The following is an 11,505-nucleotide window of genomic DNA, read 5'->3' on the forward strand; positions in this document are numbered from 1 at the left end:
GCCCTCCAAATGGCCAAAATATAAAACAAGCAAGCCAAGGGCTTTAGCTAAAGCATGTTTTCGTTCTTTCTTTTTTTTAATGTGGCTCTAGTTAACCAGAAAACGCTGCACAGAAACAGCAACTTCTCTTTACATATGTCACAAGAGAAGGTTCCAGTCGTCATTCACCAAGACACCTACCGAGGACTCTTATCCATTCAAAGCTAAAAATATATATATATATATATATATATATATATATATATATATATATATATATATATATATATATATATTTTTTTTTTTTTTCATACATGTGATAGTGTAAAGTCTGTTTCACATGCAAGCGATTTTGGGCCAGAAACGGCATGGTGGCCACCACCTTTCCAAGCCTCCTTTCCCAAAAGAAGTTTTCCGAGCAATGCGTGCCGCTGCGATCACGATCAAAACATTTGGAAAAATTAACGAGCAGTGACAACGGCAACCAATGGCAGAGCGCCAGTGAGTAGCAACGTTAAGCTCACGTGACAGGGGCCTGGTTGAAACGTGGGGAACTCGCCCACTCGAGCAAACGGTTCTTACGGACGACATTTGTAGCAGACGACATCCGCTGCCAGTTTGCAATGTCTCGTACTGTCTTCAACGAGCCGTTCATCTCTCAAATTGTGCAGTGTACACTTGTTTGGGATGCCAAAATGAAGGATTTTTGCAACAAAGATAAGAGGCGGATTCTTTGGGAAGGAATTACAGCTGCTGAAGCTGAGGGTAGTCGTCGTCACAAGTGATGCATACTTCCATAAAGTGAAAGTCGGCGTCGCGCGAGTCGGCCATGTCCATAGGTGCCTCAGAAGTACCGCTTGTTTTCGTTTGTAGTTTTCAAGTACGAGCCAAACTGCCCACACATGTGTGTTTCTTCTTTTTGTCTTTTTTTTTCCTCCGATGATAACCCCATATGCATGGGCCCGGACAAACAGGACAAAATGGCAACCATACTCTTCGTTTACAGCACAAGTAGGTGTCTTTTCTTTACGACTCCGAGCTAGTGTGTTCGTAGTTTTGTTTCGTCTTGTTTCTTCAGTCAAAAGGCTACATACCCTGATCTCTACAAGGGCCGCCGCCTTTCTACTCGGATGCCTAGAGGCGAAAAGTGATGCAAGGTTTTTTGAAAATCGTCCATAGGCCTCTTGCATCCGGCTGGCCAAGATGGCGCCCGAACGCCTTGCGACATGAAAAAACAAGAGCCACTAGCAGACATGCACATGCTTTAAGCCCAAATCACAGAAATGCGAACCAACCCATTCCTTTGCATCCATATGGCAAATTCTGTGTGTGTGTACTTAGCAAGACTTAAGCTGTTGCTTATAAAGAGCTAAAGGTGAATAAAAAAGTTGTAGCAGTTGGACACACAGTACTTTTTATTTTCTGCAACATTTACAAGCACGAACGAAAGTGCAGCGCCAACTTAATACGCCGATGAAACCCGCAGCTCAAGCACGCCAAAACTGGGAAATGTGGAGCAAGGCGCAGCTCTTGAAGACCGGTGAAACTGGCGGCTCACGTGCACTTTCCGCAAACAACGCTCTGCATCACAGTGGCACGTATCGCGCCAAAACAGTCCGCATGAAACGAAGCTGTGTCTGTGCGCCGTGGTGCCACTCAGCCGCCGTGCCGTCGCTTGCGTGTGAAACAGGCTTTGCACCTCTAATGTTGCTTTGTTTGTGTAGTTACATCCCCTATGAGGATAGCAAGAGCCAAAAACTTGTGAACAGTAAATAAAATGCCAAACACTGCATTCTTCGGAACTGAATTAAACATTCACGTTACAGCAAACTATTCCCTGTATAGATAAATCACATCAGCCGGCCATTCTTGCAAATGAGAAAGGAAACAGTGCTGTGATTATGCTGCTCGACTATGGCAGGAGCTCAGTAGTATTTCTTTCACCATTCAAAGAAAGCTGAAGGTTTTTTTTCCCTCATGATGGTAGTGTAACTAGGGTTATCGTGGCTGCATTCCGTTTGAATGTGTACATACATGAAGAAAAGCATATGGACCGTGGCTGCTGCTGAAAAGCTGGATTTCTTGGCAGTCCAGATGCTTGGCTTGATATAGATGAGCGTAAACATTTTATGAAGAGCTCCAGGCTGCAGAACCCAGAGTGTGCAAATTGTGATCATTATAGGTGTGCTCAAATAGTGAAATTTCTTACTCAAATTGAATACAAATATTCTAGCAAAATGATATGCAAATATCGAGCTGAGTCTGCCCACTAAGAACAGAGGATTACTTAGTTATTCGATACATGCATGTGATGCCGGCATAATTATAGGATGCATAGCAACTTGATAACAGTAATGGAACAAGGGAACATCAGACGCATGAGATTGTTGTGCTCATTGAAGGATAGAAGGCCTTCGATAATTTATCACATGACTACATACTAGACACGATCTCCAACCTCGACCTCGGCACGAGACTCTACGCTTATACAAAATCGTTCCGGAGCGACAGAATGGCCACCCTCCGTCTAGGGGAAATTAAGTCCCAGAAACACAAACTCGGCGGCAAGGGCACCCCGCAAGGTTCTGTCATGTCTCCGACGCTTTTTAACCTTGCGCTAGCCAGCCTAGGCAAGAAACTGGATCAAATCGAGAACGTCCAATACTCCATATATGCAGATGACGTAACACTCTGGATACCCGGAGGTAGCCTGGGATCAATTGAGAATGCTCTACAGCAAGCGATCGATGCGATCGAGGTATACCTCGCTCCCACGGGCCTGCGATGTTCGCCTGCGAAGTGAGAGCTCCTCATCTACACACCATCGAGAAGCGGTCCCAAGCCAAAGAGCGAAATCAGAGACAGACACGCCATTACTCTCAGAACAAAAGACTGAGGAACCATTCCACACGTTAACAAAATCAGAGTCCTCGGGATGCTCATTGAGAGCAACGGCTCTAACGCCGCAACAGTGGAGAAGATCGTGACAAAGTTGATGATGATGATATGTAGTGTTTATTGGCGCAATGGCCAAGTGTGGCCAAAGAGCGCCATTGACAAAGTTGAATAATGCCTTGAATCTCATACGACGCGTAGCAAACAGACAACACGGCCTTAAGGAAGGAAATCTCCGCATGCTAACACATGCCTTTGCGCTATGCCACTTCACGTATGAGGCGGCCATGCACAGATGGAAGGTAGCGGAGAAGGACAAACTCGATGTTCAACTGAGGAAGCTAGTCGAACTAGCGCTGGGAATCCCCAAGAACACCGAGACAGAGCTCCTGCTGCAACTGGGTGTACACAATACACTTGAAGAAATCGCCGAAGCTCAAGAACGGGCTCAATTGGCAAGACTCTCTGGAACCAAACTGGGTAGAGAAATCCTAGCCAAACTAGGTCATGACACCACAGCAATCCAGAATCTATATAAAAGCGTTCCGACATACACACGCAATTCCTACACGGTTCGCCCACTCCCGCGGAACATGAACCACGCGCACCATCAACCCAGAAGGCTGGCACGCGGATTGTTCATCCTGTGCGAAATATGCGATAAGAAGATGCTAGCCTGTTTCATAGACGTGGCACAGTACCCATCCAGGAAGGCCTTCGTTGCCACCACGATCAATAAGCAAGGTCAAGTCACAAAGGCCCTCACAGTCAAGACCCACAAGTTCGAGATGGCAGAACAGGTCGCCATCGCACTCGCGTTCACAGATCCGACCACCACCCACGTCTACAGCGATTCACGCTTTGCCGTCAAAGCCTTTCAGAAAGGAGCCTTTGCAAGACAAGCACTGCAAATAATCAATAGATCTGCACCGCTGCAGCATCACACCATTTGCTGGTTACCGGCACACCTCAGAGAGATCGAGGACACCCCTCCCAATCTCAATGAGATGGCTCACAGGAGCGCTCGAGACTTAACACTCCGCAACGCCACCTATTCTGGTCGTGACCATCCCAGCGAGAATCGGGACCCTCCCTCCACATATAACGAGATCACAAAGCACTTTTATCTGGACCGCAGAATATACAGCACAGCTCACAATAAGCTCACCAGGCCTTAAGCCCTCACATTCAGAATGCTTCAAACAAACACGTACCCCACGCAGAACAGACTATATCACTACATGTCTGACCTATACACAACACCATATTGCGAAAATTGCCATAGCACACTAGACGTATATCACTTGCTCTGGCCATGTGGTCGGACTCAAGCAAACATGAATCAAGACTCCGCCGGGCTACAAGAAGCATTACACAGCATGGACCTGGCGGAGCAGCTCTGTGCCATCCAGCAAGCCCACGATGCGGCCAGGGAGTTACGAGTAGCTCGCTCTATGGGGCCTTGCGCCCCGTAGCTCGCAGGACCTTTCATTAAAGTTATTCCATTCACCCATCCAGAAGTGTGATACTATAGCACCTTGCATTGCTTTAAGGGTATTAAAGTCCTGTGAGGCAGGCCCAGATAGTGAATGCTATAGCCTAAATTGGAAGGACAAATTCGTACGTAGGATGCCTGAAGTGAGGCTTTCTAAGTGAATGACTGCGAATTCTTAGGCACAAGTTATCTGCACTCTGAGTTCACACAGAAAGTGATGAACTCTGTTGAACAATTGCGGCTCTCCTGCAGCAGAAACATTTGGAACAGTTTCCACTTGCATTAGTATTTGTCCCTCAAGGCTACAAAGTGTTGTTCAGACTAGCATCGAATAGCAAGGCTAATTCAATTCATAAGTGAAATTTCAGATATTCACAAACCCTTAGATTGTTATATGTTGTTATATTGTAGGAAGACTCATATCCATGTAACAAGCTGTATAATAGATCCATTAATTGGCAGATGTCCACCACAGGATAGTTACCGTAAATGCAGAAGGGGAAGTGAGAGGGTTTCTCATTTTCAGTGCTTTGCAGGCCCACTTATTTCGCACTTATTCACTGTAAAAAAATTCAGTGCCCTTCCGCTCTGTGAAGAAGGATGACCAGCGAAGCTGTGAATGTGGACCCTTAATGGTGAACTGCACCTTCGCCGCAGGTCGGCCTGACACTGCACTACCTTTGGGATCGGCCCAAGTACGAAAAATTGTTGGTCTATGTCCATGGAGACAAGATCCGCGAGAACCTAGCCAATAACAGCTTCACTGGGGGAAAAAAATGGCCTTGAGAATGCACTGCAATGCGCCTTATTTACAGCACAGAATTTGTTACAAATGCGAAGATGCCAGTCAAATTGAAGCCGCTGTTTTCACAATAGACTTGGCTTTGATGCAGTTAATCTCCAAAGCCAGCCATTATGTCTGCTATATACACGAGTCCTCTCTCACCATTACTGCAAACACGCCATTTATAGTTTTCTTGCTTGCTCCAACATTCCTTTCATTTCTTTACCAAAGGCATGTCTTTCAGCAAGTATGTTTGTCCATAAAACATGCCATATGCATGGAATTTGAAGTCATCTTAAAATTGTTATTTTCTGCTGTGCACTCATCATCTGCTCAAAATGAACCGAAACTGTGAGAAAGCTTGCATAGCCCACAGAGTTCACAAATATAAATCACTGATTGAAACCCAACATGCCCCCCAGAGTGGAAGAATTCGGGGAAGTAGTGCACCATAATAAATACAATAGCAGCATCACACATACACCTCTTCATGTCGCTCTAAAATTTGAAGTAAGTGTCAATATTGTTCACATACGTGCAATGCTGCCCATACAAAAATTGGTCAAGCATCTGAGCCCACCTTCAGGGAAAGTGCCAAAGTAAATGTTGCATGGTAGTATTTCCTTATTGCATAGGGGAAAGCTTAAGTTGCTGTTTGATAAACCCATGTTAGGTCCGAGCCTTCTAGTCAAAGCTGATATTCTGCAGAGCGAGCCGTTCTGAAGAGACTAGACAAGGTAGTGATATGGCAATTAGTTGGAAAGAGCAGTGAACTTGGTCTATAATATAGGAATAAAAGCTACAGTAAATCAACCACTTTCATTCTTTGTGAAAATTCTTTGTTTGCACAATGTAGGAAATGAAGCTGAACATGTGCCGTCTGGTCATGAAACAAATGAAGCAATGCAACACTTATGAGCATCAGTACGTCCCAGTAATAAGTCTCCCCAAATATGTATTATTCCAAATTATCGTAGAGTGTTGGAGCACACAGTTTTACAACAGTGTTCCCCAGCAGCTACGATAACAGTAGTAACAGTTGAGTAGCTTCAGGGTCTTGAAACATTCCTGATGAGTGGCTAACCATTTGAGATTTGAGCATAAAAGCGGAATACAAGCTTGTCAAGAGTCTATATATATATATATATATATATATATATAGACAGGGTTCAGCATTTTCCTTTTAATAATAAAAAAGTAAGCAAAATTTGATTTGTGGAATTTAGGGCAAATGGTCGGTGAAAAATAATTTACCAATGAGATGAGACTGCCATCGGCCTGTAGTTTCGAGCCTACATGTGCACCGAAGCAAGGAACCTGGCAAAGTCAAAATTGCGCATCAGCCTGCCACCTACGCAATGTTTGGTTTTTTTTCATATACTTGCACCCAATTTACCTGGCACAGGTACAGCACAGGGGTCGGGAGAGCCCTGGCTGTGGCCCTTGCAGTCTTTGCGCTGCAGCCACTATGATGGATGAACCGGGTAAGTTCATTGATTCTAACATAGTGTTTTATCTACCTGGTCAGTTTCTCATTGCTATTCATTGGAGCTCTGTGCCCACGCGATGTTACAAATAAAGTCTAATTCTATTTGCATCAGAATACTCCGCTTTATGACACCATCCTACTTGGACCGAAATTTTCCTTGCCAAGCCCGGCGTGACGAAAGCAGTGACATCAACATCATCGCGGCTTACTCAGTAGTGTCCCCATTATATTCTATGGCAGTCAGGCAAGGTAGCATGATGTCACAGATCAAAATGCACTGGCCTTGTGCTATCTAGGAGGCGTTGGCCAAGTGTCTCGACATGCTCGCTTGCCCACGAAGAGTTCAGAACTTGAAGGACCGCCCAGAAGCATTCAATTAGACATTACTGCTTCCACATTCCCAACTTATATGAAGCGCTTAGGTGTCTTCGGATTTTATATTAAAAATTTAATTTTATAAATATTTCATAACTTCAAAATTCACATTCCAGGTGCTACTATATGCCTATGACTGGTTTAAATGAAGCAAACTGCATGACTGTGCCAGTACAGTCTATCCTTGATATAACAAACGTGAATAAAATCAAATCTAAAATGTTTTGGGCAATATTGACACGTAACAAATATATGCTTATAATGATTATCGCATCTAACAAAGGTATTTTTGTGTTGAATGTGACTGTTACAACAAGGTTCGGCTCTACTGATAATCTCAACATCATGCTTTTCTTTTTATCTTCTCTGCTTTAACTCAAGTTTTGCAGACTTTTTGGTGTTTATTGCCACATTCTCCCGAGACCAGAAGGCAGCTGCAGCTAAGGGCATAATAACTTTCGAAGTAAGTTCTTATGCCTGTCTGGTATGAAGATTAATATATGGAGAAGACTAAGGTAATGTTCAATAGCCTGGCAAGGGAACGAGAATTTGCGATTGGCAGCCAGCCCCTAAAATCTGCGCAAGAGTATGTTTATCGAGGCCAATTATTTAAAGGGAACCCTGATCATAAGAAAGAAAGTTACATTAAGATGGGTTGTAACACACAACCAAGTAATGACCGGCAGCTTACCACTACCCTTGAAAAGATATGTGTACAATCATGGCATTCTACTAGTAATGACATATGGGGCAGAAAGATGAAGCTTGAGAAATTAAGGACTGCTCAATGAGCAATGGAACAAAAAATTATAGGTGTAACATCAAGAGAAAGGAAGACAATATGTATTATAGAATAAATGGAGGTAGTCAATATTCTAGTTGACATTAAGAGGAAGAGATGAAGTTGGGCAGGACATGTAATGTGTAGGGCAGATAGCCAATGGTCTAGCAGAGTTACAGCATGGGTGCCAAGAGAAGGTAAGCATATCTGGGGACAGCAGAGCATGGTAGCTGTTGTAAAATTAAGAAATTTGCAGGTGCAAGATGGTGTCAGGTCAAAGACTGTCAGCCAAAGTGCCTGCAGGTATCTGCATCATTTTGTCCAGTCTACGCCCCCAGAACCATTCAGAGTTTATTGCCTTTATATTTCTTAAATCACTTTATGTTACTGAGAGGTGGAATGTAACTTGTTTGCCACTGACATATAATGCCCGGAATTACATATTTTATTATATTCACACCATAATTATGTGAAGCTTTAATAGTGTTGAGATCAAACATACATTAAGCACTAAAATTTGCTAAAAAAATTTTAATCCTGGGGTTTTACATGCCAAAACCACGATCCAATTATGAGGCATGCCATAGTGAACTTTGACCACCTAGGGTTTTTTAATGTGCACCCATCGTACGATATATGGGTGTTTTTGCGTTTTGCCTCTATTGAAATGTGGCCGCCGTGGCCAGGATTTGATGTAAAATTTGCTGAAGATTGAGATATGACGACTGCATGCTGTTGACTACATGGCCCACAGCATGTGCTCTTTTAATTAAAGGTAAACAAGAGATAATATCTGCATTGGCACATTAACATGAAGTTAACCAGGGTAATAGGGAATAAAGGAATCTGCAAAAAGAAAAAAAAGAAAGGAAAGCTTAAAACATTCCTGTGACCAAACCCATGCCATGGCTGTAAAAGATGTGCTCTAGAAGAGGGGCAAAGACTGGTCATATGAAAGAAATCTTACTAAGCAGCAATATATAGTCACATAACAAACGAATGAATCAATGCTGGTACTGTTCTCCTGGAATGAACGCACATACACAATAGGGATTGTGCCAGGCAGTTCAGCACGTGAGAACGACAGTGCATTTTGTGACCAAACTTCAAATCAGGCAACTGCAGTGTTACAGACTGGTTCAGGGGTGGGCGAATATTCGAAGTTTCGAAAATGAACTAGTCAATGCTTTTGAATATTGAAACTAACCAAATATTTCACAACTGACTCTTAAAGTGTGGTTACTATTCTCCATCTGCTAAACAATGTATCGCAAGTTATCAGAAGTGAAACAAGTATAGAAGCTTTGGAACCAATTGAAAAAAAATAGTAATGCAAGCTGTGTTTTCGGGTTCGTGGCGGTAGACTACATGAAATTCTCCAATTTTTGTTTGTAGTCTAATTTAGTGTTTCTTTCAGTATAGCCATGTAGTTTTATCGTTTACATTATAACCAGTGATGTCTTTCTTGAAACATAACCTTTTACATGAGTCTTTGGCACACAAATCCTTCAGCAGCTTATATTTTTTTGTTCCACAACTGTTCATCTTTTCTTCACAGCCATGCACTTATTTAGCATTTTTGGAAAGTTCTTCATACAGCAGCCATTCATTATTGAAAAGCTTGTTTCCAACCAGGCTCTAAAGATGTTGAGAGGCTTTTTTTGCAGTCTTTAATGTCAACAGAAAAAGCTCCGAGGTCTTTGTTCACGGTATCCTTCATTTTTCTTGCGCCAAGTACTGTAATAGTAGTAAGAGTACTGAAAAAATGTATAGCTCTTCTAAAGGATATCCTTAAGGTACGTAATCGCATGGTCCGGCTTGTTAATTAGAAAACGGTCATCAACAGTAAGAACTTTGAGCCTTGCTAGTGAATGAATGAATTCTGGGATTTTACAAGCCAAAACCACAATCTCATTGTAGTGGGGCACTCCGGATTAATTTTGACCACCAGGGGATCTTTAATGTGTACCCTGTGCACGAGCTTTGCCAGCTGAAAGCTGCGAACCGCCCTCTGCCAGCTGCCCTTATCAAACACTAACACGAACCGGACAACCAACTTTGTGGGTCTTAGTGCTAAAAAAAAATTTTAAGAGACAAACCATCTTTCTTATCAATAGAGCATGCTAGTGCATCCATTTTAAGCTCCTGGCACAAACGTAGTGCCATTCTTTTTACCTTGGAAAGTGAGACAGTCACTTCACGTGAAAGTTGCGTTAATAAGCTGGGCATAGACGCCCTGATAAATGCACCAGTGAAATTTTAGAGAATTTTGGGATTAACCGCTTCAGTGTTGATTGCGTGGGCGTCCCATCTCTAAAGCTATCCAAGAAAAAAATCAATTTTCTTGCTACTGCAGTGCAACAAGAATGCATTGGGCGAGCAGGTGTTTTTCTTTTTCATTTCGTCCCTTGTTTTCTTGTCATGGTCTTGTTGGTACTGCCTTAGTTCTCTATATAAAAGACTACGCAAGATAATAAACACGCAGATGTTAGTCAGCGAAGTGTGTGTGTGGTTCTTCCCTTGTGTCCCGTCTAAAGGCGCTGTTTTTTCTTTGACAAGTTTATGCTTGCGCTGGGTAGCGGCAGCAGCTTGCATCTCTATAAAAGAACGCAACATTGCACATTTTTCTTAAAATCCAGGCAATTAACTGTGCTGAGTGTTACACTAAACGACGTAGTCTTTCAAATGCGATCTTTCCGCGAAATTTGGGCAAGAACGCTGCAACGGTGGACCTTTTATGCACAGCTTGCGGGGCCGAAATTGAGACCACAGAGCACTGAGATGCACAGACCTTCGCCCGACTATGGCTGATGGAACAGTGACAGATATGGAAGGGGTTTTCCCGGGGAACGAGGGCAAATAGACGAGAAAAGAGTGGCAGTAACGAAGGGGAGGCTAGAGGATTGGTGGAGGAAGTCAAGGGAGAGATAAGGGAGCTAATGTTTTCTATACTATTTTAGATATTTATTTTGGGGGAGGAGGGGTGTGAAAACTAGTTTAAGAAGGAGATATAAAGAAAAGAATAGGAGGGAGAGCAAAAGGCTAGGTGGCGCCAGCCGCTGCCCGTTACAAAGGGTGTAGCCACCATCTATCTATCTGTCCAGCGCGAAAATTTTTTTTTTTTTTTCGAACATTTCAAGCGAAATATGCACGCCCTGTATGTGCCTAGAATGCACACATTTGCTAGAAAAGTAACATAAGAATCGACTTACAGTCACCGTTGCAGTCCTCTTGTTCCTCGGAATGTAGTGGAAAGATGTCCGCAGAAACCATCTTTGCGTAATTCGACAAATTAACGGAACACTAGCACACAAAAGGAACTCAAATCTGGCGCCGCTTGGTCGCCGCCGGCTTCACTCGCGGCTCCGCCAACACACTGCTTCAAAAATGACAGAGTAACAGAAATTAGGTGACACCACACACGTTGTGCCTTCGCCGGCTGTCTTAGGCATAGAGTTCGTTCTAAAGTGCTCACGTCACCACATTTAAACCACTTTAAACTACAGACAGAACTGCCCACACCCATTCGCACGTGCGCACTGCGCTGCGCTCACAACATGAACCACGGTTGTACGATTGTACCGATTGTACATCTTTTGGTTCGTGGTTAATTAGTTTTTTTTTTTATATGAGCTAAATCTAAGAAAGAAAAACTATTGCACAAATCAGAAATTTCTCTGATATCAGCGTTGCTCCGAAGTATCTTG

The 11,505-nt window shown here is 43.2% G+C and overlaps 1 protein-coding gene across 1 annotated transcript in view; it reads right to left on the bottom strand.

Moving 5' to 3' along the window:
• Positions 1 to 11,323, bottom strand: part of tws (protein phosphatase 2 regulatory subunit tws) — a 72,252-nt gene extending 60,929 nt beyond the window's left edge. Inside the window, exon 1 of the mRNA XM_075676892.1 lies at positions 11,011 to 11,323. Within this exon, the coding sequence (XP_075533007.1) occupies positions 11,011 to 11,071 (61 nt within the window). The 5' untranslated portion in view covers positions 11,072 to 11,323. The remainder of the gene's footprint in view (positions 1 to 11,010) is intronic.
• Between the last annotated feature and the right edge of the window lie 182 nt (positions 11,324 to 11,505).

Source organism: Dermacentor variabilis, unplaced genomic scaffold (genome assembly GCF_050947875.1).
Source record: "Dermacentor variabilis isolate Ectoservices unplaced genomic scaffold, ASM5094787v1 scaffold_12, whole genome shotgun sequence".
Lineage (NCBI taxonomy): Eukaryota > Metazoa > Arthropoda > Arachnida > Ixodida > Ixodidae > Dermacentor > Dermacentor variabilis.